The 26,966-nt window shown below is 32.9% G+C and overlaps 2 protein-coding genes across 2 annotated transcripts; one reads left to right on the forward strand and one right to left on the reverse strand.

Annotated features, from left to right (window-relative positions):
* Positions 7,204 to 12,175, forward strand: LOC109718069 (PI-PLC X domain-containing protein At5g67130). Its single transcript, XM_020244074.1, has 8 exons — positions 7,204 to 7,348; positions 8,091 to 8,213; positions 8,831 to 8,968; positions 9,092 to 9,190; positions 9,389 to 9,692; positions 10,051 to 10,274; positions 10,636 to 10,722; positions 11,975 to 12,175. Exons 1-8 carry the CDS (start codon positions 7,247 to 7,249, stop codon positions 11,978 to 11,980), a joined length of 1,083 nt encoding a protein of 360 aa, XP_020099663.1. The 5' UTR covers positions 7,204 to 7,246; the 3' UTR covers positions 11,981 to 12,175.
* On the reverse strand, positions 13,481 to 19,606 carry LOC109718686 (protein LONGIFOLIA 1-like). The gene is made up of 5 exons (XM_020245038.1): positions 18,805 to 19,606; positions 17,924 to 17,991; positions 16,251 to 17,834; positions 15,753 to 15,906; positions 13,481 to 14,315 (listed from the first exon to the last, which is right to left on the reverse strand). The coding sequence occupies exons 1-5, from the start codon at positions 18,956 to 18,958 to the stop codon at positions 13,567 to 13,569; spliced, it is 2,709 nt and encodes a 902-aa protein (XP_020100627.1). The 5' UTR covers positions 18,959 to 19,606; the 3' UTR covers positions 13,481 to 13,566.

Below are 26,966 nucleotides of genomic sequence, written 5' to 3' on the forward strand. Positions count from 1 at the left end.
CTATGTTTGCCCGACAAATTATCTAAATGATGTGTAGAGTTGGAAGCTTAAATTGAATTTTGTAGGTAAACAACCAAATTTTGAGGAATCATGTTTCCATGTCATTTTCTGTTTTGCTGAATAATATAGGAAATTTTGTGAATTTCAATATATGATAGCTATATATAAGCATTATTGCTCAACTGTGTCAATTCATTTTCTGATATTATTAATAGAGTCCGGCTACTATACTAGCTACTATACTATTATGAGTATAAAATTTTTTGTACTCATAAAATTTTGGCCGTTAGATCTATCTTTTGGATCATTTTCATCCGTTAGATCATACTATTCAACCAACTACCTACTCAACCTTAGAGGACCGTTATCATCCTACTGGAAACCATTATCATTCTAACCGCATATCTCTTCATCCAACGGCCGAAAATTTATAAATATAAAAGAGTTGATGCTCATAAGAGTACAGTAGCCCTAGCCTTATTAATGATAATTATAATTGTGAATGTCAACCTACAGCATAACTCACAAAGGGGCGGTTGCACACAGTTGCTCTACTGCATTGTAGATGTAACTGCGTTTCAATTACTACATTAACATTCAATTGGTGCAGATGAAATTGAAAATTAACACAACTGAGAAAATAAAGCTTATATAAGCAACCCTATCTACATAATCACCTCTTAAATAAATGGAAAGAACAATTTAGAAAAAGGAGTGAAAATTTTCACTATACAGGGGTGGCCCGGTCATCCTATCTTAATATTTAAAATGACAAAATTTACAGGTACATTCTCAAACTACTTATAGCTACAAATGTTACTAGTCCAATTGGCAATTGCATGTATTTCTAATTATACCATAAATCAATAACTTATAACATTTGTATCAATGTGCATCTTTGATAAAGAGAGAATGCCAGGTTGCCCCCAATTCCATTTGAACTATATGACATATTTCAAGCTAGCATTTTGTAAGACACTCCCCTGGGCAAGACCATTCCCATGCAGAAGACCATAACACAATAAAAATATGGCAAAATTTTTGGTAGTGCTGCTGGTTTTTCTTCTTTTTTTTTTTCCAGCTTTAAACACAAATTCTATGTGATGGAGTGTGCCAAATATGGTTGTTCTCGCAATCTACATATCAAGGAATATTTTTGATTAGACAAAAGAAACTAAACTCTGCCGTCTAACTTCTTTCCCAGTTCTACACTAAAAAAATTAAGGAAAACTTTTCTTTTCTTTCTACTTTCAGTCAACTAGATTTTTAATAGATAATAAATGTACTGTAGGGCCCCAACAATAGGCCAATTTGAAACAGACCTTTTAACTTGACCTTTTTGTTTTCAGGGTTAAAGTTATTTCCTTCAAATGAATTGGGGATTTGGTTAAATTTGATGGTGATTTTATCAAAATGAACTGCGATACCCGCTCTTTAACTGACAGAATTGAAGGTTTTGTTAACATTTCATGGCAGGTAGCTAATAACTAGCAAAATGCCCAATCAATCTGATGGAAATAAATCAAAGAAAATCAAACAGAAGTTGACGGGAACTCAATAAGAAAAGAAGTCAAGTGCATGGTTCTATTTCACAATGGCTTTTAGTTGAGGGCTCTTCCATACATTTTCACCTTCTTAATGTCAGTAACTTGATTCGTTTAACGAAGCAATGGGAATCGCTCCTCCTTGCTAATCGAGCTACTCGTCCCTGCTATTAGATTTTTTTTTTTTTTTTCCTCTCTCCCTCTCTCTCTCGGCCTCAGTTGCTTCACCACTGTAGCCTAATTCAATTCCTCTATGAATGAAGCGGGTAGCGTGCTACCTTTTTCTCAAAAAAAAAAAAGTCAGTAACTTGTAAATTACTATGTCCTAGAGCTCAAGGACAACAAATTATTAGTTTTTATAAAAAAAAAAGTACTTTGGTAATTTTGCTGATATAGTTCTAAGATACATATGCCTACATATATATGAAATAAAAATATTCTTACGAGTCATAAATTCTACTAGCGTAGGAACCCGCACGATGCGGCGAGTAGAAATATTTTAGTAAAAATTTACGGTCTACAGATTTAACAAACAAATAAAAACGTTAAAAAAAATAGAAAAAATATTTAAAATATTATGAAGGGTAATAAATAATAAAAAAAAAACTAAAGAGGCTCAAATTCATATTTAACTAATCATATAAAGATATTTATCTATCTTATCATCTTTTTTAATTCAAATTAGATTTCTCTTAAAAGCCAATTATTATTGCATTTGTCTATGGACAATCAAATTGTCATGCCATCAAAAAATTAGTATGAAATGTAAAGAAATAAAAGAAAAAGTATGAAGAAATATATGATAGTCATACAAATAAATTTAAAAATAATAATAGTTAGTTTTTAACTACCGTTAAATTGTAAAAGCCCACTTTTCATATATCTATAAGCCAACAATCTATATACTATGTTAGTTTGTTGATGTAAATGCTAATTTAATCTATTTTTTTTTATAATTTTACTCCATCAATTTTTGTGTAACTCAAATGACTTATTCATGAACAGTAATATGCAACCAAAAAAAAAGAGAGAGAAATAATACATATTCATCCCACATAGAAAGAGAGGAATCCGCATTAGCAGCTTCAATTAGACAATTCGAAAGTCCCATTCGACGACTTCCATTTTGCCATTCCGTATCGAAAAAAACCTCCCAATATCATCTATGGTCTTCTCGAAAGAAAATAAAGGAGGGCCTTAGACCAAGAACAGTCTCTTTCCTTTTATATAAATAAATAAAATAAGGAAGAGAGCTTTTCCCCAAGAGGAAAGAGCAGGAATTTCGGGATGCTATTGAATATGATAATAGTAAAAAAACTCACTTTCTAAAGCAAAGCTTTCTATCCTCATTTAGGCTATCGATGAAGCTTTAGTAACTAAGAGGCCTTGGCTTTTAATTATTACATGCATACCACTATTTATTTGGGAGTTTGGTAACTAAGAGGTCATGGCTTTTATAATATGCATACCACTATTTTGTATTTGGGAGATGAGGAGGGAGGGGTTTTGGAAGATGAGGGGTCTCGGGGGTTGGGAGGTGAGAGGGGAGCAGTTTTAGGGATTCATTTAGTTTTATTTCTTTTATGTTATATGCATAGAGTTACATGCATATATTTATATTTCTTGTTGTAGTGTATATATATTGCTTTGAAATGTTATAACTCTTTTTAGTTATACGTAGAAGATGGTTTTTAAGAATTAACAATAAATTCAGATATTAATATTTTAATTAATAATAAATTCAGAGAATAAACCACCATTAAAAAATATAAAAAATCTAAAAATAGGAGAGCTTGCCATGTCATTATTTTTATTGGGGATTCATATAGAGTTATAGATAGATTGCGAGAATAGATTTTTTTTTAAAAAAATAGTTTTTAGTTAAATTTTGGCTAAATTACAGAAAATTTTCATGTTAAAATCCGATTTTTCACTTTCCCCCTCTGTCATTTAAAAACCTACACTTTACCCCCTTGTAAAATAAAAAATATTTCCAGGAGGGTACGGTGTGAACTGTGATGATAAAATGACCATTTTGCCTCTCACTATCTTCACAGTAGAGAAAACTGAGGGCATTTTTGGCATAAAAATATATAATAATATTTTATAAACGGAATTCTAACAGATTACTAACGGCAGGGGGCGAAGTGAACATTTTTATTTTATAAGAGGGCAAAGTATAGACTTTTAAATGACAGGAGGGAAAAGTGAAAAATCGAATTTTGACATGAGGGTTTTATGTAATTTAGCCTTAAAATTTAAATTTTGTGATCTAAACAAGCCCTACAAGCATCCTTCATATCTCCTCTGTTACTGTAAACCTCTCATCAGAGTAGTATAAGTGATTTCATCTGGGGCAATTGTAGTTCCTCTCCATTTCTTTTTTAGAATACTATAAGGTTTTGTATTGATTGATCATTACATATTACATAAGGGTACAAAATAAAAAGATCGAAAAAGCAAAAGTAAATTATTGATAGAAAGCACAATTCTACTTTTTTCTGTTTTCAACCAGAAATCAAAATCGGAATGAATAGTTTTCGTTTGTGGATGTTTGATACGCGAAAATCTTATGACGATTCTGATTCCCAAGTGGAATGCAAATCCTCCGATTACTCCTTTCTCAATTCAGCCAAAAAAGGCCGGATTGGAAGTTGAAAGTTTGTTCTAAAAATATGTCCACGATATTTTTATTTTTATTTTAAATTAAATTAATTAATTTACTTTAATTTTTAATTAAAATGTAGGTTTAAATTTTAAAAAATATTTTTAGATTTTAATTTGTACGTAATTAAAATTTTAATCCAATTAATCAAGCATTATGAATTTTATTTATGAATTAATATTTCAATTTCAATTTAAATTTTATGTTCAAGTTTTAAATTTTAAATTTTATTTAAACTTTATGGATTCAAGCTGAAATTTAAATTATTTTAAGTTTGAATTTGAATCCAATTGAAAATTAGCTTTATATTTTGAATTGTCCACTCAATTTTAAATTTTATTTTTTTAAAAAAATATCTTTAAAATTTTGACATATTATTTTAAAATTTTAATATAAATTTTTAATATTTAATTTTTTAGCTTGAAATTAATTATAATTTCTTATTTTTAAATCCAAATGACTTTTATAAGGGCTTGTTTAATCCACTCCAATTTTCAGTTTTTGATGTTGCAAAAGAAAAAAAAATAATAAAATAATATGTTAGAAAAATTAATAATTTTTTTATAGCTATACCAAAACCTGACAAACGAGCGGATTGAGCAATTTGCCGGCAAGTTATCGTATACATAAGTCATGCAGGCATGAATAAAATTTATTTATAAAGTTTTGGAGAGCCAACATTCTTATGCATATCCGAGGATGTGCGGTAGGCAGCAGATGGGCATGTGGGCTATCTATAAGATGCTCTTGTTTATTGTTTTTATGCTTTCCAAATACAAAATGCAAATATATATAATTTTTTAAAAATCATAACATAATTTTTTTTTTGAGAAATAAGTAAATATTCTACCTGCTTCGTTTATTTCATTTAGAAATAAATTTAGCTAAAAATGTGAATCAATTATGATTCAAATTTAGGACCTCAGGTACCAACTACTAAACTCTTTACCACTTACGCTCAGAACGATCAATAAAATTATAACATATTTAAACATTTAAACTATCACAACATGAAATAAATAATATATAGAATTTTAAAATGACACGAAGAAAAATTAGAGTTAGAATCCTAAAGATAGATAAAATAAAAAAGTATTCTTTCTTAACTTTTTTTAAAAAATGGGTATATGAGGAGTCGCAAAAAATGTCTATGATTAAAGGAATACCTATCCTTTTTACTCCTGATTTTTTTGGATAAAATAGTTATAATCTTATATTCATAAATCTGCCGATAATCCACAAATATTCGCGGATATGGATAGAGATTTAGGGATCATGCTCTACTTGAATAGCAATTTTAGAAGACTTTTTTATTTGGCTAAACAATCCTATATAAAGTCTAACATTTCTCCAATTAAATAAAGTTGGCCAAAGGTCCAATAATTTGTCCCTAAATTTTAGAGGTCCTCCAAATGACACGTGGCAAAATTATTTCAAATGATTGGTTAGGTGGACAAAGTAATCTACATCAAAAATCAAAAATAAAGATGCTACAAGGATAAAAAGAATATCCATATATTATTTTAATGACATAACATCCTTGTACTTGGTATATCCCTTGTGTCTCTTTCCAAAAAAAAAAAAGAAAGATATTAAGTTTGTAACCATTAGGTTTGAAACTTGCTCTTGTATTATAGATATGGACTACTTCCAAGGATCATTTTTATTTCCATATTTTTTATTGTTTTATTTTAATCTTATCGTTTAATTTGAATTGATTTTGCCAGTACGTTACGCAGTTGTTTTACATGCACACTAGATAATAAACTAATTCTATTATTAGATTTCAAATAATGAAAAACTAGTTTTTTCAATCAAAAAAAAAGAAAAAGAAAAGCTCATCCATAGATCTTACAAAAATTAAATCATTTGGTGGGCAAGGGAGACAAAAAAGGCTACTTCATTCTTAAATTTTAGAATATCAAAGTAATTATTTTTCATTTTTTAAGAAAATTTTAGACTAATTTATAGCATATTTCTATGCCACATTTAGCGCAGAGTCTTATGGTCATCACATAAAAAGTCATAATATAAATTACAAACAATTCATAACTTTCAGTACAACTCATGCTTCTCAATGACGGGGATTATTTCCATTTTTTTTTATAAAAATATATTAATTTGGTGATTCAGTGTATCTGTTGATTAAATATGACCTAACCTTCTAAATATATATTCCTGAACTCGTAAAAAAATTTAAATAATTTGGTAGTTAGCAATCTTTGTTTAAAATAGTTGATTATTGTCCTAAGACTCTTGCTTCCTGGTCAGAAATTCGAATCCCTATTTTTGTATTTCTATAAACAAAATTTAAAAAAAAAAATAAAAAAATAGAGAGAAAGGGTACTATGTTTAGTAGTTGTTGGTGGAGAGCCTAGAAATGTCCATAAAAATTTGGCTTCTTCTCTCTAAGCTCCAAAAACTTTGTAGGAGAATGTTACAAGAAAAAAAGATTGTATGTATCAAATATAAAATGATAAAAGGATCTCGACGGATCCGTTTTTACAAAATCTGAAAACAAATCCAAACAAAAAATCAAATTTCAAATCGTATCCGAACCAGCCCGAATATAAAAAAATTGAAACTGCCTCACAAAAATAAAAATTATATCCAAATCTTTAAAAAAATCGAAGACAGCTATTTAATATATTTAATATTAAATTAAATTATAAATACATATTTATTATTAAAATAAAGATATAAAAAAGTTTTATTATATTTTATATATATATAATTAAGTTTTTCTATGGGTTAAATTCTTAGTATGGTTGTGGGTTTGATTTGGTTCAAATCTAAGCAAAAATCATAACGAGAACCAATTAATTCCTGTTATTAAAATCATTCCATTTATGCTTCGATTAAAACTGTCTCAATTGGGTTTGGATTCGGATAAATTATCGGATATCCATATCCATCAACATCGTTTGGAAGTTGAAGTGATTCAATCATGCAAGAAAACCCACTCCTCCACTCTTCTTTGCTCTTTGGCTTCTCAAACCAACATTTCATAACTCTCTCTCTCTCTCTCTAAATTCACATGTTTTGTTCTCTAATAATGGGTCTTTTTAGAAGAATCATCCCATTAATTTGTTTAGCTCTATTAAGCTATGCAAGTGCTTGCTCTAATGGAGCATGCAAGGTTAGTGCTCTCTCTCTCTCTCTCTCTCTCTCTCTAGATTAGTTTGAAATAGAAATAAGTAAAATTGTATGGAATCTCTCTCTTCTATGAACAAAAATTGTATGGGCACCGTCCCCAAACTAATCCCCAACTATTAGTTTGGGGACGATGTGGATGGGCGCTGTGTGGTGATCGCGCACGTATCTCAACCTTCTCTTTCTCTCCATCTGCTTCTTTTTCTCTCTCTAAAAGCTCATGGCGCACGAATTTTCTTTTTCTTTTTCTTTTTTTTCTATTTTTGTTCTTTCGATAGGCGCGCGCTGACCACGCGGCGCCCATTCACATCATCCCCAAACTAATAGTTTGGAAACGATGCCCATACAATTTTTGTCCCTCAACTGTAGGCCATTTTGAAATGTTCCCTCAACAGTTTTTTCTTTTTTTCTTTGCATTTGTCTAAATCAAGTGACACTTCTTAGTTTTCGATATTTTTATTTGAGTGAATCCAGTTGATTAATTTTTTTCAAAAATTTATTTAATTTATTAATCATTTCATCAAATTTGATTATTTAATTATTTTTCAGCAAATAAATTAGAATAATTAATAGCTAATAGTTAATGGAACCATCATATGAAATTTTTTTTTATTTAACCAATTAGAATAACTGATTTAAAAAAAAAAAAAGATAATTAGTCAACTATTTTATTTTATTTTATTTTATATTATATGATAATAAATTCCATGTACATAAATGTTTCACAGCTACATGACAGTTGCTCCTCTAATGGGGATTGTGAGCCCGGTCTATATTGCTTCAATTGCCAGCTCGAATTCTCTGGTTCACGGTGCGTCCGGTCCACTGTTTCTAACCCCTTCGAGATAGTTGTAATTTCCCCCTCCCATGTTTTCATAATTTACTTTTAGTCCCTCTCTTATTTATTTCCTGTTTCTGCATCTTTCTATACATATTTTTGCACTCGTTTAGTAGTAAAATGGCTTCTGAATGAATAATGTGGATTGGGCAAATAAACTTATATATCCCTAAAATGTTTGAAAAATTATGAATTCGCCCCGTGAAATTTTGATTCCCAAAGAGAAATACTATATGTATGTGCAAAAAGTGAGTGTAAATCTTACATGCTATCTGTCCAAACTCGAAGGCACAATGTTTTCACACTAACGTTATAATCTTTTTTTTAATATTAAAAATCCAAAAGAGGTGTTTGAACTCTGGGATCAGAGGTTTATAAGATTTACACCTGATTATCAGGTGCCCATGATCAATCTGATAAGAAGGGATAAGAATTAATCTTAATATCCCTACTTAAGTGCATGATGGATATCAGATGAATCATGCCATGAATACTTTGTTGGTGTGCAAGATATATGATTCTATTATTTGTAGCACCTAGTTTTAGTTAACATGTTATCTAGCATATTTGCTCATTCCATTGCTTGTAACACTACACTGTTTCTATAATTTGGTAATCCTTTGATAACAGAACAACTCACTGCCATTCAACAAGTATGCATTTCTCACCACACACAACTCCTTCGCCATCGACGGAGAGCCGTCACACACCGGAGTTCCGCGCGTCACCTTCGACAATCAAGAGGACACTGTCACACAACAGTTAAATGTATGTGTGTAATGTCTCACACAACACACAACACACAACAGTTAGATGTTTCTATTTTTCATTTTATACCAAAAAAAAAAAAAGCCTTCTTAGTGATTAATATTGTTTAAGTTTTATTTGTAGAATGGTGTGAGAGCCTTAATGCTGGATACTTATGACTTCAAAGGTGATGTGTGGTTGTGCCATTCAACAGGGGGGAAATGCTATGATTTTACTGCATTTGTAAGTATAATTTTAACTTGTATATTTTAGTACCAATGTATTTTGATTTGCAAAATTTTCGCTTTTTATAGAGTCATTTTGCTTTCATATATGTTAGTCATGCTTAAGTTAAGGCACTGATTGTTTTTGTAATCTTAGTATCTGATTTCTATATAATAACTCAAAGATGTTGTTTACAAAGATTAATTATCTTTGCAGGAACCTGCTCTAGATACCATGATGGAAATCGAAGCCTTTCTGTCGGCGAATCCATCTGAAATCGTCACGCTGATATTAGAAGACTACGTACAAGCTCCGAACGGACTGACGAAAGTATTCAACGAATCAGGATTGTTACAGTACTGGTTTCCTGTTTCGAAAATGCCCCAAAATGGCGAGGATTGGCCTCTCGTGAGCGACATGGTCGCGAACAACGAGCGCCTCCTCGTATTCACTTCGATCCGGTCGAAGCAGGAGACCGAAGGGATAGCCTATCAATGGAACTTCATGGTCGAAAATCAATGTAAGAAACTTCTCTTCTTTCACTTTTTTCACTGTCTGTTTGGATGCGTGAATATCTTGTTCCGTATATATCTTTCTTTTATGATAGTTATTTAGTCGGGAGTATGAAAAGATGTTTTACAGTAATTGCAATCTTTTTTGGGGGGACCTTATTAGATAAGTCGCGTTATGACGGAACATGCTAGAAATTATCGCCGAATTACTTATTCCAGCATCCAAATACGCCCCCGGTGATGAATTTTGGCAATTGTTAAAGTGAAACTAAACAAGGAGTTACAAAACTATCAATGTTATCATAATTGTTCTTCATTTTATACTTACATTACCTGATCTCTAATCTGAATACATTATCAATGTAGATGGAGATGATGGAATGGAAGCTGGGAAGTGTTTTAACCGCGCAGAATCGTCGCTGCTCAACGACACAACGAAATCTTTAGTTCTCGTAAACTATTTTCCGACGATTCCTGTGAAACTGACGTCGTGTTTGCAGAACTCAATGGGCCTTGTGGACATGCTCAATACCTGCTACATCGCATCGGGTCACCGCTGGGCTAATTTCGTAGCAGTTAACTACTACAAGGTAAGTAATTTACAGCTGTTCAGAAGATGTTCACAAAATCTGCAGTTTGTTGATTTAGTTTTGGATTAACTGGTTGCAAATTTAGTCCCTAAGTGTTGGCCTCAATCTGTTAGAATTGAAACTCTGCAGAAGAAATTCAAGTCAGAACTTAAACACATTGAATTGTTAAAATTGAAACTCCGAGGAGACGACATATATTGCTGAAACCAAAACTCTTGTCGCGAAATTCGAATCGGGGTCAATCTTTAGGGACTAAATTATAGGCAATATTGATTTTTGTTTGATAATTTGCGGAATTTGTGGGCATTTGAGCATTGAGAAATAACCTTAATAATCAAAATTTTGCATTGATTTTGTATAGAGGAGTGATGGGGGAGGTGCATTTCAAGCCACTGACATGCTAAATGGGAGGCTTTTGTGTGGATGTCAGGATGTTCATAATTGTTCAGTAAGTTTCCAAATTTTTATCTGAATTTTATGTAGCTTTATAATATTCTTGACAAAATTTACATGTGGGGAATCACCATTTACATTTTCTAGTTCAAAAAATTTCCTAATTTTGAAAATGCAAAGCATACTAAATTGATAGAAGCTAATAGAAAATATGGTAAACAAAAATATTAGGGAGTGTTAAATAATGCGAAACAACTGTAAGTTGCCCTACAGCTTAAGCTACCAAAAAATAGTGTTCCTAATATCTATATTTAATACTCTCCTTTAGGTCTGGACTCTGAGACTTTTTTGATAGACCCACGACACAGATTTGAATCAAATTAAGAGAAAATTAAATAACGCTAAGAGTTTGACGGAATTTGAAATCAGAATCTTATACTCTGATACCATGTTAAAAAAATGTGAAACAATCTTTTGTTCTCCAATAGCTTAAGCTATTAGAGGATAGTGTTATCTGAATGAAAATTTTCTATGATTCTCAAATTTTATGATTGTAACAAGGATAAATTGCACTAGTAGTCCCCGAACTTCGAGGCAAGTTTTATTTTTGTTAAATATAAAAAACTTTGAACATCGTTTTCTAACAGCTTAAGTTTTTAGAGCACAACGGTTGTTTCACAATTTTGATCCCTGCACTTTTGATTTCGACATTCAAGACATTGAACTTTCAATAAGGTTCCATCTTAGACCCTTAACTTCCAAAAAATTTCATTTTGGTCCTACCTTACAGCACAAATTGTTGCGTGCGCCTAATTCATATGCATATTCGTACACCATAAATTCGTCGGTTCTTTACCACATCTCATACTTTCAATTCAGCAATCGAATTTATATGTAGACGAAAATTCTAACTTGGCGAGAGATAAGTTTGAAGCATGAGATAATCTTTGAATTGAAAGTATGAGATAGATGAAGAACGCAGAGTTTATATTGTACGAACAAGCAGATGAACTAGATAAAAATAATGATTTTAGTTTAATGTAAGGACTAAGAACTAAAATAAAATAATTTTGGAAGTTTGGGGATTCAATTAAAACCTTACTAAGAATTCAATGTCTCGAATGTCGAAATCGAAAGTTTGAAAACCAAAATGAAACTTCACTCAATGTTCGGGGACTACTAATGCAATTTTCCCAAAGATATGTTTAACACCACCCTTTTTTTTTTTTTTTTTTTAAGGATAATTGTCTACATACTCTTCAAAACTTTAATAATATTTCATTTACCTTAACTTTTTTTTCCTGCAGCAATGATCTACACCTGGAGCATGCTCTTCTACAATAACCCAATAGGAAGAGAAAAAAAAAAAAAGAAGAAGAAAAGATTATAACATTGTGTGTGGTATCTCCATTTTCTTGTTTATAATTATATAATTTATGTATAAATTTGTTGTGACAGTTTTTTATATTTTTTTTATGACAGTTAATATCTATTATAATCAATTAGTATACCTTTTTCTAATAGAATTAAAAAAAAAAGAAAAATTTTCAAATACCACCTTGTGGTTTTGTATTTTTTTTATTTTAGTACCATAATACTAAATTGATACACTTTAAACTATAGAATACTAAAGTAAGAAAATGCGAAATCACAAAGATGGTACTTGAAGTTTACCCCCAAAAAATGCATGTTCCAAAGTCAAAGCATGATCACAAAATCAAAATTGATTTTGGGGCTTTTCCTTTTTTTTTTTTGGTGGAAATTTTTGCCGTTCATTTCACGGATTTGTAGTATTTTATAAACGCTCTATATTTTTTATTCGATATTCTAATAATATTATAGCTTTTAGTCCATTATGAGGCACAAAATTGCCAGGACCCCCTCAATATTTTAAAAATTTTATATAGTTCTCTAACTAATTAGGTATAGTAAAGATCAAAATATTACAAATTTTAGTCTTTAGGAGGTCAAATTAATTTTTTTTTTCTTACAAAAATTCAGTACATTTTTTTCTCTCCCCAGATTGGTTAAAGTCACGTTAATTCTTTCGGTTGTAACCGTAATATCTGAATAAGTATTTTGGACTACAAAAATCGAACTCCGGAACAAGATAAAGAAGCACTTTTCATAAATTCTTCGGTCGTGAATATTAAAAAAGAAAATTCACCTAAACGTTTTTTGTTGAGAGAATGGTAGCATACGATATGCTTCGTTTATTTTTTTAAAAAATAAACTCAGTTAGAAATGTGGAGCAAGTAGGCTTCAAACTTAGGACCTCAGATACCAATCATCAAGTTTTTAGCCAGTTGCATGCACTAGTAACTGTAATAGACTTTGAACTTAGAAACTTCAAACTTGCATGTATTTGTTGTTAGCATAAAAAAAATTGTGAGAGAACGGTGTTTAATCTTCGACGCTCCCCCCTCAAGTTGACCTCACAATTTTTTAATAGACTCAAAATATAGACTTCAATTAATTGAAAGAAAACAAAATAAAACTAGAAGTCTGGTAGGGTTTGAATTGGAGACCTCAGACTCTGACACCATACGAAAAGATGTAAAAATAATTAATTTCTTCAAACACTTTAAAAAAGTTACTAGAGAATGATGTTTCTAATATTTATATTCATCCAATAGTACCATCTAAAACAGTTCATATCGATGTATCAATTATTAAAAATATCGGAATTGTTTACATTACCATTAATTAGATTTTTTTTTTTTCTGGTAAACTTTAATTTCAGAGTTTCACTGAGATGTCCATGAGTAACTTTTATCAGTGCCCATATCATGCTGCAAAATTTCTGCAGAAAATTTATACAAGACAAATATAGAAATATATTCCATTTAACTAAAGGAAAATCAACAAGAGATACTTGGATTCAAATTAAATACTACACTTAGTTAAACAACTGCCTCTGCAGCTTCAACTTTTTTAGGCCCAAATTCCTCGCAGCCTCGCCGCAAATGACCTCGTCGACTAGATCCTTAAAAATCAATTTTTCGATCTCCAAAACCATCTCTTGTAGCTCATTTCCGAATTTTTCCCATCCTTCAACAGTTTTATTCTTGCCCGACGATAATCCATCCTCGTCGTGATCGTCGAAGCTGCCAGCATTTCGGCTTTCAGCTTGAAGTTGGTCAATCTCCATGCACACATCTTTGAACAATTGCTGGCCGGTCAGCTTCTTCATACAGAAAAACGAACTCTGTCGATGAAATGCGCTTCCAATTTCCATTTTCTGGGCTATAATTTCGTTCGCGACGTCAAAAACCAGCTTTCGGTGAAGCTTTTCGGGATTCGGCTTTGGCTTCTTGGCAGGTGTTGTGAGCTGCTCTATCTTTGTTTGTTCGAGAACAAGAAACAGTTCAGGGTTGATCGAGCTTTTGAATTCGGCCGTGAAATCTTTGCGCAGGAGTCCTGACGCCGAGAGAATCTCGTATACGTACCGATGATCTTTAGAATCAAGAAACACTGCGTCTTGATCGACGGTCACGACTTCGTCGTCTCGTGAGCTCAGCTGTTTGAGTTTCTCGACAAGGGCCGCCATGTTTTCCATGTTGGAGACCTCTTTGCTAACTTTAGAAGGCGGTGTGTCCGGTAGGCTTGTTGGATTCCAGTACTCATCTGAAGTATGAGTTTCTTCAACTGCTCCAAGGAAGGGAAAAAAAAAAAAAAAAGAGTTTGTAGATTGGTTAGTAAACAAGTAGTCACGAATATCATAACTTAAAAACCTTACATGATTATTTGTTTAGGGTTTTTTTAACCTTTCAATTCAGTTTGATTTTCAAAAATATGTAAATTTTAAATTTTCGGGCTTTTTTTGCATTTGGCTTCCTCAAAATATTTTTTTTACAAATAGTCCCAACAAATTTATAATTACAAATTTAGCCCTATCCCCGCCACGCAAGCGCCACGTCAGTAACATGGTTTTAAGTTGAATACGGTGAATCATTCATCGTGTTCAAACACGGTGAATGATTCACCGTGTTCCATATCTATATTCCCCTTCTTTTTCCTTTTTATTTTCCTTATTTTTTTTCGCAATACATATATATTATACTTTTCCTAAACACGATGAACCATTCACCGTGTCTAAACACAGTGAATGGTTCACCGTGTTCAACTTAACAAACTAGCCCCAACCCCGCTCACGTGGCGCTGACGTGGCACCTGCGTGGTAGGGTTAGGGTAATTTTTACAAATATAAATTTGCTGGGGCTAATTTTTAAAATAAATTTTTTCCAGAGGGCCAAATGCAAAAAAAGCCCTGAATTTTCTTTTAGGATTTAGTTGAGAAGGAAGGGATGTCCAAATGAAATGGTTAAACTAAACCAAACCAAATTATGGCTTGGATCAAATAAATATTTCAGTGAGGTTCGACCGGTTTAGTCCGGTTCTCAAAAATCCTCAATTAGAAAATGTTGGTCCAACAGAGGAAAACCCCAAAAACTTAACCGAGATGAAGCGAACATACTCATGTAAAATTATATAGACAACCATTGTTCTCCAATAGCAAGGAGCCTGACTCCCGCTCTGTTCTGATACCATATTAAATTATATAAAATAATTGTTGTTCTCCAACAGCTTAAGTTATCAGAAAGCGGTGTTTTTAATATTTATATTCAACAACATAGAATTTCCGAGTCATACATAAGTATATCAAAACCAAGGTACAACACACAAACTACGGTTGCAATAAAGGAAACAACCATGATATTTATGTCATCATATTAATGACTAGGTATAGTAATGGATGGTCCATGATTATTGGTTGGTTGTGGTTGTTGGCTTATACAGCTAAGGATGTTTGTACCATAGCTAACAGCTATTAAAAGCTTTTAGCAAATTTAATCGGCATGAGAAGTGGGGCTTCATGTAAGTGGTAAAAAAGGGATTTAAAAGGGTCATTATAGCTTTGTTGTCGAAGAATTTTTTTGTTTCATTTATATTTTGGAACTGTTAATAACCTGTATTTTTTTTTAAGGGAGTCACAGTGCGGGGAAGCTTTAGGAGTTAGCTAGAACATTTAAGCAGGTGAAGATAGTAACTAGCGATTTCTACGAAGAACACACCATGAGTTACCTTGGAAAGAATTCGAGATCCGCTTTAGAGGAGAAGACCTAATGTCGTCCTGGTAAAATGGAGCGTCGAGGACGGAGACGGGGCTCGGTTGTTCAGGTGCAACAGTTCCAATGTCTTTAACCGGCAAATCATCATTGAGGATTGAGTGATCATTCTGAACAAAAAGAAAAAGAAAAAGAATTTATTTACTGATTGTAAGAATAAAAGCATGAGAAAACAGATAACTTATTTTCAGGTCACTAAATCTAAATATGTTACTTATATAACCCTGAAATTTTTTTATCTATCTATCTATCTATCTATATATATATACCTCTGCTATATAATATGAATTCACCTATGTGGCTCTACTTCATGAACGATGAATCCTATAAATATAAGAATTTTGAGGTCAACAATGGTAACAATTTTGCTTTTCTTTTTCGTAGAAATCTTGTTAAAATTAAACAAAACATGATATTTCCATGAAAAATCAGAGATAGAAGACAAAGTCCATACCTTCTCATTCGACAAAAGATCATCACCCTTGGATTCCCTGATGTCGAGACTCTTCATATTTTGCTGAACAAAAGCCGAATTTAAGTCTATTTGTTCTAAATTTCTCTCTCCGACTTCTTCGACTTGTTCAATATCAGACCTTTTAGAAGCTTTGATCTCATTGTGACCAAATTTTCTCCTCTCGCTTCTTTTTACTGGAGCACTTTTCGGTCTTTGTCCACTTCTCGGAGAAGCTGGTTCAGGTAGCTGCTTATCTGTATAGTGCCTTTTGGGCTTCTTCAAATTATTAGAAGGAATAGGAGGAAGAGACTTTCTTTCTGATTCTACCTTCCTCAGCAATCTTGGGCTGACGGAGCTCGGAGTTTCCACAGATCTTTCAGTTGCGAGCTTAATTTGTGATCTGCCCTTTTCTGAATGAGTATATTCTTTCCCCGCATTGAATTTCTTATCTCTTGAGAGAAATACATCATTAGGGACCTTTTTCTTTCGTGAATCCAATTTTGCGGGTTTCATAATAACAATGGGAGAATCAAAAGCTCTCGAGGTGATGTTTCCTTTGACTGTTATTGTCCTAAAATTCCAGTCATGTCTATTACCAACTTGTTTACTGAATTTTCCGCGCGATAATTCTTTAGCGAACTCGATTTCTTTCAATTTTTTCTCAAACTCCCCATAAATTGGCGCATCTTTTCGCTTCATTTCAGGCTTACGGTATCCAGTTGTGGCTCTTTGGATAGCACTTTGATCCTTCTCTCTCCAAGGAGCTGATTCAGTTGAAACCCTAGAAGAAGAAGAAGACTTGGGTTTTGAAACCAAAGAATTATAACTGACCTTTGGAGATTCCAATTCGCCAAAATAATTGTACTCTTTTTCCACCTTCGATCCATGAACTACCAACTCTTCGCTAGGAAGGGCTTCTAGCCCCATAAGCTTTGCAATGATACTACTTGACCGTCTATGACCCGGCGATTCTTGACCTGACGCGATCGAGAAACTTCGATTTAAAGTATTTCGATCCGAATCCCTCCGCATTGAACTGGATTTTGAATCAAAGTTTGACCTGTTCATGGTGCCTTCTTTACTATCCAAAGATAGTCTAGGACGTTCCCTTAGTTTGGTATTTGACTTGCCATTATCTCGAGAATCGACAGACAAGCGCGGTAGTTCTCTACCGTCACAAGAGAAGCGCCGATTTTCCCTTGAGATTGCGGAGAAAGAGGCACCTTTGGCTTCACAGTGAGATAATTTCAATGGTTCTTCTTTCACTCCTCTATTAATTGCAATCACGTAAGTCCCATCGAGTGATTTGGATAGAAGCAAAGGCCTTGGAGAGTCTTTATACTTCAGCTCCTTGTCGCTTTTCACCTCCTTGCATGAAGTTTTTATTGATAAGCCCTTGGAATCGCCATTTATTGAATCCTTCACGACATCTCGGATGTCAAATGAACTTTTTGCGGGCCTATCGGAAAAAAACGACTGATCGACAGAAGAAAATGAGGAGGAGGATGTAGAAGAGAAAGACGCTCTTGATGATTCTAATGAGAACTGGTGTGCTTCATTCGATCTTTTGCTTATATTTTTCTCCTGCATTAAAAATCACATTTCATAACTTTTTAATGTACTTATGTTGATACGTACGTTATGATATCGATGAAAAGGGACGGAAATATTACCAAAATGATCCGCGAAGGAGTTGTATTATTCTCTCGTCCTTGACTTTTGCTGTTCGGGATGGCATAGCCTAGACAAACAATTATAATTAAGCAACATAAAGTTAGATAATCATTTTTTACTAGAAAAAGGAATATTTTCTTAATGTGCGATAGTAACTAAATTAATTTAAGAAAAAATTATAATTTAGGACCACTTTGGTCCAAATAAAGTTTTTGCAGAAGACGTATAGACATGTTCAAGAAGCACTAAGAGCTTTTTCCATTTGAATTGGACTTTTGAACCTCAAAAGCTCATTTTATCTCTACGCCATAGCAAAGACACGAGAATTTTTTACTTCTCAAACAATCGGCTACTGCTTCTCAAAGTAGAGAAGTTGTTCGAGAAATGACACCACAAAAGCACCCAAAGAAAAAGATCTTAAGAGGATTACAGACTCAGCGAATATATATATATATAGCTCATGAATTAGATTGATAATGATCTAAGAAAATTACATGTATTGTGATTCAAGCAGATAAAATCCAAGCTATTAGTTTTAGTTCTTATGATCAGCTATACAGCTTTAATTGACAATAACGAGAACACTCGACTACAAACCGAATATTAATTCATCTGCATTACGAGAAACAGATTTTGATTTCTATCTTCAAACTAAGAAAGGGAAATATATGAATTTCAGCGATTTTAACAATAATGCGCAGGAAAATTAAATTGCATGCAGTAAAAGGGGTATTAGCTTTCAAAGTCAAAGCTATACATAAAGAAAGAAACTTTTCTCAATTCAATGGAGATCATTGTTTGCAAGCAATACTTAGTGCAGCAATTTGAAGGAATAAAAACAGAGGCAACTAAGATTCGCGGAATTCGCACAAATGCTTACCCGAAAGAATCCTCTCATGGCCATGCTTGTTGATCCGCCGCCCGCCGATGAGGTGGTGGCGATCGAACATCTGAAAAATCCCGGTCATGCACCCGACCTGCTTATGAAAATCCGGGTTTTCGTCGTAAAATGCATTCAAATGTTTCGCGGCCATCTTCAATCTCTTCTTTTCTTTTTCTTCTCACTCCCCTCCTTAATTTACAAGTACTAATAGAACTTTCAGTTGCTGTCACTAATTCCAATCCTCTAAAACCCTAACTCAAATGTTTAGAGAACATGAAGTGAATGTGTGCTCCTAATTAATGTAAGTTTTAAGTTTCCTAATGAAGGAATGAACCTGGGCATTCAATTGAATTGCAAGTTCACACTTCTGTTGAAGGTGTTTGAGACAGGTGCAGTACAGGTCATGAAAACAGCACCAACTCAGAGGGAAGAACCTTCCAACTCATATGCAACCAAACCCCACACACACACCCCCCCCCCTCAACATCTTAAGATCCTGAACCCAAATGAAACTGCAACAAGGAATGAGGGGCAAAAGTGGACCAACTTGGATTGAGAGAAAGAGGGAGGAGAGATTGAACCTTGAAGGCAAAGATACATGCCAGCTTAATAACTTCCCACTTTTGTTTCTCTTTTTTTCCCCTCTTTTTTTTTTGCTTTGCTTTTTGTTTTCTGGGTTTGATTCTGTTAAGGTAAGGAGAGGGGGGGAGGGGGGGAATGTGGAATGAAGAAGGGTGAGAGAGGAGAGGGAGGGGGCTGAGGAGGCTTTTATTATTATTCCTGAGGATGGTGTGGGGAGACACCATTGGCATGCCAGATTTATGATGATGATGGAAATTAAAGCCTGCTTTGCTTAGCTAAGACTTCTGCAAATGTGTTGATTCATTTCTTTATTTTTTAAAACTAATTTAACAGTTTTTATTTTTAATTGTAATCGAATTGGAAGAGATTCTCTTTAGCCCCAGTTTGGTAATGTTACAGTTAAAAACACAAATTTTATATTATAGAAGGTCCAAAATTTTAAAAATATTTTTAATTTTTTTTTTTAAATCATAAAATTGTGGTTACAATTGCTGCCGGAGAAATATGTAGCTGTTGCAACCATAATTTAAAAATATCGGAGGAGAGAAGATTATAAACTTTTTTAACTTTTTTTTGATCTTTTATAATACAAAAGTAGTCGTTTTAGCTATAGCATTACCAAGCCGTCGGGTCTTATAAGATTCAAAAAAAAAAAGAGCTTATTTTAATCCCCTACAATAATAGTTTGGAAGTAATAATAGCTTTATTTATCAAAATTCTATCCAGTAAATTCTCTTTTTCGTAGAATGAGAGAGAGCTTTTCAAGGTTCAGAAGTTCATTTGGCTTTGTGTTATACCAAAACTCTAATAAATAATTCTATTTATTATCAAAAGCTCTATTGAAGATAGAAAAAAAAAAGAAAGCTGATTATGAATGAAAAAAGAAAAAAAGAAGATGATTTATAATCTGTTTTAGAAACTAGATCAAAATGAGAGCAGCAGGTGGGTCAGAGGTGCTTTGGTCCATCCTCACAAGGGCATGTGGGATGATCATTGTGAGTGGGTCTTTGGCTGTCTGGATGGCCATGTGATGGCTGTCAGAGGGAAGTTTAAAGTCCTGTGCTCACATTAGAGGAGCCTGAAAGTTCAATGCTTCCACACTGTCATTTTCTACTACCTTCTCTTGCTAAACCATCTCTTTAATTACCAAAATACCCTTGGTTGAAATAATGAAGTGTTTCTCTCTCTTAGGTTCTTTTTCTTTTCTTTTCTTTTCTTTTTTTTTTTTTTGTTGCTGCTTCTTTTCACTTTGTGGTTTCTCTTCTAGAGATCTAGTTGCCTCACTTCTGTATTAAAATTTATTTTCTTAAAGAATGAAGCGACCTGTTGTCTTTATCTTAATATTTATTTATATATATAATTGAGAAGTGATGGAGACATCCACCCGAGTCCTCTTATGTGTGGTCACTCCAAAAAATAAATAAATAAATAGGGTAGAGTGTCTCAAACTCTCCATTATACCTTCTTATTTACTCTAAGATAAAAGAATTTTTTTTTATAATATAATTATCAATAAAAGATGTTGCTCAAATTAATGAGTTGAGTACATGTTTGGTGTAATCAGACTCATCACAGTAAGGATTGTCTTTGGAGCATGTACATGTAGAAACCAATGACAATCTTTAACTATCTCTTAGTTTGCCATTGCACTTGTCTCCTATCTAGTTTTGTTTTTAAGTTACATACAATAGATATTAATTAATAATTAAGGGTTTAATTAGTTTTGCTTTGNTATATATATATATATATATATATATCCTTGAGCAGTGTGTGAGGGACCATATATAGCTGGATTTTATTCCTGACAAAAGTGAAAAGTGGAATAGTAGCTTCAATATCCTATCTTCTCTATAGATTTAACTTTCTCTTTAGAAGTGGTGAAAATTTTTTAATAAGAGTAAAAATATATATATGGTGACAACACTTTTGAACTATAGGCCATTCTAACATAGGCCCCCAAGTTTGTTTTTGGTTCTTTATTTTTGCCTTTTGAGTTATTTACATCAATTTAATCTTTCTTAGAATTAATAGATTCTTGGCTACCAGTCATTGAGTGTTCATGAAACCAAAGTTCTAAACATGAAAAACAGGTAGATATGGTAAATTTAACAAAATAGTGTTTAATTTAGTGAATCACTTATTATATTGAAGAAACAAATCGATCAAATCAAAACAAGAGAAGCTGAAGAACGTCACTCGATCGAGAAAGTAAAGCCGAGAGGTTTATTTATTGCAAAATGCATGGCATATAGCTCGAGGGAGTAAACGGTGTGAAATTTTGGCATCATTTCGTTTAGCGAAAGGATAAGCATTCCCTAGCAAAAGAACGAATTTACTGATAAGCATCCCTTAGCGAAAAGATGAGTCTATCGACCTAAGTAATATTCTGTGTGTCCTCATCAATTAAGAGAAGACTTTTTTGTAAGTATATGTAGGGAAAAAAAACACCTTGGATACACATGGTGTTGTTTGTAACAAGCAATCAATGAGAATGGAAGTGGCCATGCTTGTTGAAAAGAACATCACAAGCCACTCATATGGAGGCTAGGAGAAGTCTCTCTCTTTGTGTCCTCACCATTATTTTTTCGTGGTTAATTAGAACTTGGCCACTACCCCAATACTAGTGGAGAGAAAAGGGATGTGTGAGAGTCTATGTATCTAAGATTCCTCTAAAACATGCATGTGATGGACACCTTATTGACAAGTCCTTCTCAATAAAAAGTTTTTAAGTCTCTAACACTGCAAAGGTCATCTTGTAACTCTTTACTAGTATATACATATATACACACACACACACACATTATGTATGTATAAATTAAGAATTTGATATACACCAAAAATCCTATATATATACCATGTAGGTTCATGAATCACTAGTATAAGTTGTTGGTATACAAAATTCTATAAGGTCATCAATAAAGATTAATCCTCAAAATTAATGAGTTTGCCTGTTAATTTGATTGCAACCACGCAATGTAAAATGGTAGAAGTGTTGATATAGGACCAAAATGGACTAGTTCATGGCCCCTTCTTTTCAATCAAATAATCTAAACATGCATGAAAAAGATTGAGTTCGTTCTAAGAATGGTGAATCTCTTATAAAATTAAATGTACTTGCAAATCAAATTAATTGTCCCTAATGCAAAATCGACGTGCATTTTGTCCTCGATGTCCTTGTAAGAAGAGAATTGTTCATGTGATCTCTCGTAAACCTCGTAATTATGAGCTGCGATATTAAATAATTTATAAGTAGTTTCCAATATCATTCTCTTATATGTTCTAACTTCCATCAATATTCTCCTAGGAGCAAGCTGGGCTACTGGCTTTTATTGTTCTCAAAAAGTGTCCATAATCTATATCCTAATTCAAGCATCCTCTTCCCTCATAAAAGAATGCCTCACTTGTCTCTTATTGTTACACACATATATATAAATACAACTACATAGTTTTATAGATACATTATGGCATATTATATATATATAAAATATATTACATGTATATTGCATGCATGCATATACAATTAATAAGTACATAAAAAGAGGTTGCTAGGTAAGGAGGGATACTATGTACCCTACTTTGTGCAAAGATGATGGTGATTTGTGGATGTAGGATAAGAATAAGGGGAGCAATTCCACATGCATAAAGTGGTGGTGATCACATGGTGGGGGTTTGAGGGATTTAATCCCTTTTTGCTTCAATATGTAGATAGAGGTTGCATGATGCACCAACTGGCTTGAACCATTCACTTCCTTGGCATGTTCCAATCATCAAAGCACTTGTACAACCACATGGGCCACATCATGTCATGCCTCTTCTCTTTTCCTTGTTGGGTGTTAATTTGCAAAATACTTATCCATGGCTTTTACTCAAGTTTTATTTTGGTTCTCGAACTCCTTTTAAATATTCTGACATTCGAGATTTTACATCGATCGTCATTTTTTTTTTTTTTGAGAGATAGATAGCACGTTATCCGCTTCGTTTATTTCATTTAGAAATAAACTTAGCTGAAAAAATAAATCAACTAGGATTCGAACTTGGGACTTCAGATACCAACCAGCAAGTCCTTTACCATTTGCTCTAGGGACGGTCGGTTACATTGATTGCCATTAATGTTTCATTCTAGTTATATTCATATATATTTCACAACTGAATTAGTTCTTCATTCATCTCTTATTTTCTTTTCAACGGTCTAACTTTTGTATAGAGAAGAGATTGTAATTTAATGGGTGTTGAGGTTGAAATATAGGATGAAAAAAGAAACTGGTGCGCGCAGACAGTATAATTTGCCCTCTAATAGTAGGTATTAGCAAAGCCTAATCGCAGTGAAAATATTTCGAGAGCTGAAGATTTCTAATGTCGAATTTAAAAGTTTCGAGACCAAAGCAAAACTCCGTCGAAAGTTCAGGGAGCGGTGATGCAATTTGCCTTTTCTATATATATATTTTAATTAATTTCAATAACAATGACCATACTAGAACACACCCATGTGATTAGAGTGAATGAGATGTTAAATAATGGCTATAAGTGTAGCCTAGCTTAGGTTTTTAATGAAGGGACAAGGTAGTGGATACATTGCCCATGTGACATGCATGGATTAATATCCTGTTAGAACTAAAACCGAGAAGATTTAATTCGTCGGATGCGAAAATATCAAAAGAGATCCGAGAAAGAGAGAAGAAAAATAAAGTACATAATATTTACGTGGTTCAGCCAACGGCCTACGTCCACGGACGAAGACGGAGCGGAAATCTTCATTAGAATCAAAGTGGTGTACAAAACATGTCTCTCTCACCAAACCCTAATCCTAAAAAATACACCCATATTCCCTTTCTCATCTTCCGCACCAAATCAATGGTATAAAGGGTATATTTATAATAGTGGCTAAATCCTAATACAACTAGGAATACAAATCTACTAAAATTAGGAATATCTCAATAAAATTAGGCATAATCTAAACTTAACTTAATGGGATAATCAAAACAGAATAGGATTAGAAAACCTTACGGTACTAGAATTCGAGACATATCTAGCATATCCTCCTTTAGTTAACTTAGTAATGCATGGTTGAGAAATAAAAGATTTAAAATTATTCCATCTTAGAAGTATGATTGGTCAAACAAGAATGATTAATTCTTTAATTGTGCCCGTGTGGTGAGGTTCCAACTAGATCGTTTTGGTATAATTTGTTTATAAAATTTCAATTAATATTTAGGATGTTTTTTTTTTCTCTCTCTTTTTGTGATTTGAATCATTTTGGGCGAGTAAATGTACTTTCATTGTCGCTACTAATTAGTTATTAGCCATTTGGAAAAGGAAGTAGTAATGAGTCACAAAATAATATAATAATAATATAATAATAATAAGCTAGAGAATGTATTGCAATTAGGGATGCAAACGGAACAGATCCGAAGGTGGGAGAGGTCTGTAGAATGTACCGCTTCGTTTTTTTATCTGGTCGGGGTGAAAGCGGGCGGATTAATTTTAATCCTACCCTCACTTAACATTCCACTGAGGGCTAATCGGGAGGGAAGCAGATTTTTGACGGATCGAGATGGATCAACAGAAGAAAGGGGTCAAGGGTCTCCCACCGCATTTACACTCGGCGAATCGGGGCATATTCGAGACAAGTTATATTTTTCTATATTTTTGAAGATCATTTAAATGGATCCATTTGTAATTGCAATGGCATATGCTTATACATTGGTGGGTTCTTTCATGTGATGGATAATCCAGTTGGAGTTGCCTATTACTTGACATAATCCAGGGAACAGTAGGCAAATTCATAATATGGAATTTGCTCTCATTACTGGTGCAGTTGTAGTGGTATGTAATTCCAAACATTGTGCTTAGTTTGGGGCAGTGAATTCAACTACTACAGCTGGAATTGCACGAATAGTGACATTTGCAATATTTTGGAAATATATTCAAATTGATCAGAATTCTAACTATATACAGCTGCCGAAGAAAATAGTTTTAAGCGAAAAACCAAAAAGCTTATCCACTTAATCACCTTTTGAACAGAATAAATATATATTTTTTTTCTACAGTAGAGATAATCTCACCGGCACTGCACTATATATATATTTGATAAAATTCTTAAGTACGATTCCCAGCTATACACGCAACCAAACAAATTACTTGAAGTTGCTGTATTTTTTACTATATTCAATCAATCACACACGATACATATATAACTATTGTATTTTTAACCGCATGTTTTTCTAACTATATTAACTACTACGTACAGTTACAAATACACGAATAGGGACATCCGCAACATTTGGAACTATATCCAAATTGACCAGAATTCCAATTATAACTGCGGGAGAAAATAGTTTTAAACAAAAAAACAAGCTTGTCCACTTAATCACCTTTTAAACATTTTTTTTTTTCTTACAGTGGATAATCTCACGCAACACACGCAATTTGGAAATTATCCTGAATGATGTTCCGAATTTTTACTGTATTGTGGATCTATCAGAGGATTTATTAGTGTTTTTTTATCCTAGCGATTGCTTCTATTCTTAGTTACAATCGTCTTTAACAGAGCATTTGACAAAACATAAAGTGTGGAGTCTTTATTGTGGCGAAAAATAGAAATAAAATTTTGAAGCCCAAAACAAAAGGAACCAATTTAGGACTTCTACTCCTGCAGGAGGAAAAAAAAAATGTTTTGTATAAATTTTTGAGCTTCATTTGGTTCGGATATAAGCAAAAACTAGCTATTACAGGGATAGATACAAATATGGGGATAAGAAAAATAGCGTTTGGATGAAAATTGAGTTGTTTTCGGGGATAAGAAAAATAACGTTTGGATAGATAATAGTGGATAGTTATATATAGAAAATGGAGGTGTTGGTGGGAATAGTTATACCAACTTATTTCAGGTACCGAAAAATTACTATTCTCGGATAAAAAATTTGCGTTTGGGTGTAAAGGGGGATAAGAGGTTATCCCTCCCCTTATTACTAATCCAAACGCTACGGAAAAAGGTCTAAATTGGAGTTAAAAAAAAAAAATTACATAAGGTCTGTCTTGGTGTGTTTCTTTCACCTAAAAGTAGAGATGAGTGAAATGATTTTTGACAATAAATATACACTTTTATTGTTTGGTTCATCGTAACTTCACTTTAGGTCAAAACTCAAACTTTTCAAATTTAACGTAATTGACTTTGGCTCATTCCAAACCAAAATCAATATTAACTCATCTTTCACACCGTCAGCTTTTACGTTATTCATTTTTAACTAAATTATAGAAAAATTCTATGTAAGTACTAGTTTTTTCACTTTTCCTCCCAGATTTTCAAAAATTTACATTTTGTCCTTTTAAAATTTCAAAAATACTTTTAGGGGATGTACAGCGTTAAAGGAGAGGGCAAAATGACCAAATTACCCTTATTTCTTTTGCAAGAGCAAAAATAATTTTTTAATATATTTATGCATTTTTAAGGGCATTTTCGGTATAAAATGTAAAAAATGAATGGAATAACGAAGGGGGGCTCGATGCAACCGATTGAAATATTTTTCTTTTTTTGAGAAAAAGATAGCACACTTCATTCATTGAAAATGTGAATTAAG

This window comes from Ananas comosus, linkage group 12 (genome assembly GCF_001540865.1).
Source record: "Ananas comosus cultivar F153 linkage group 12, ASM154086v1, whole genome shotgun sequence".
NCBI lineage: Eukaryota > Viridiplantae > Streptophyta > Magnoliopsida > Poales > Bromeliaceae > Ananas > Ananas comosus.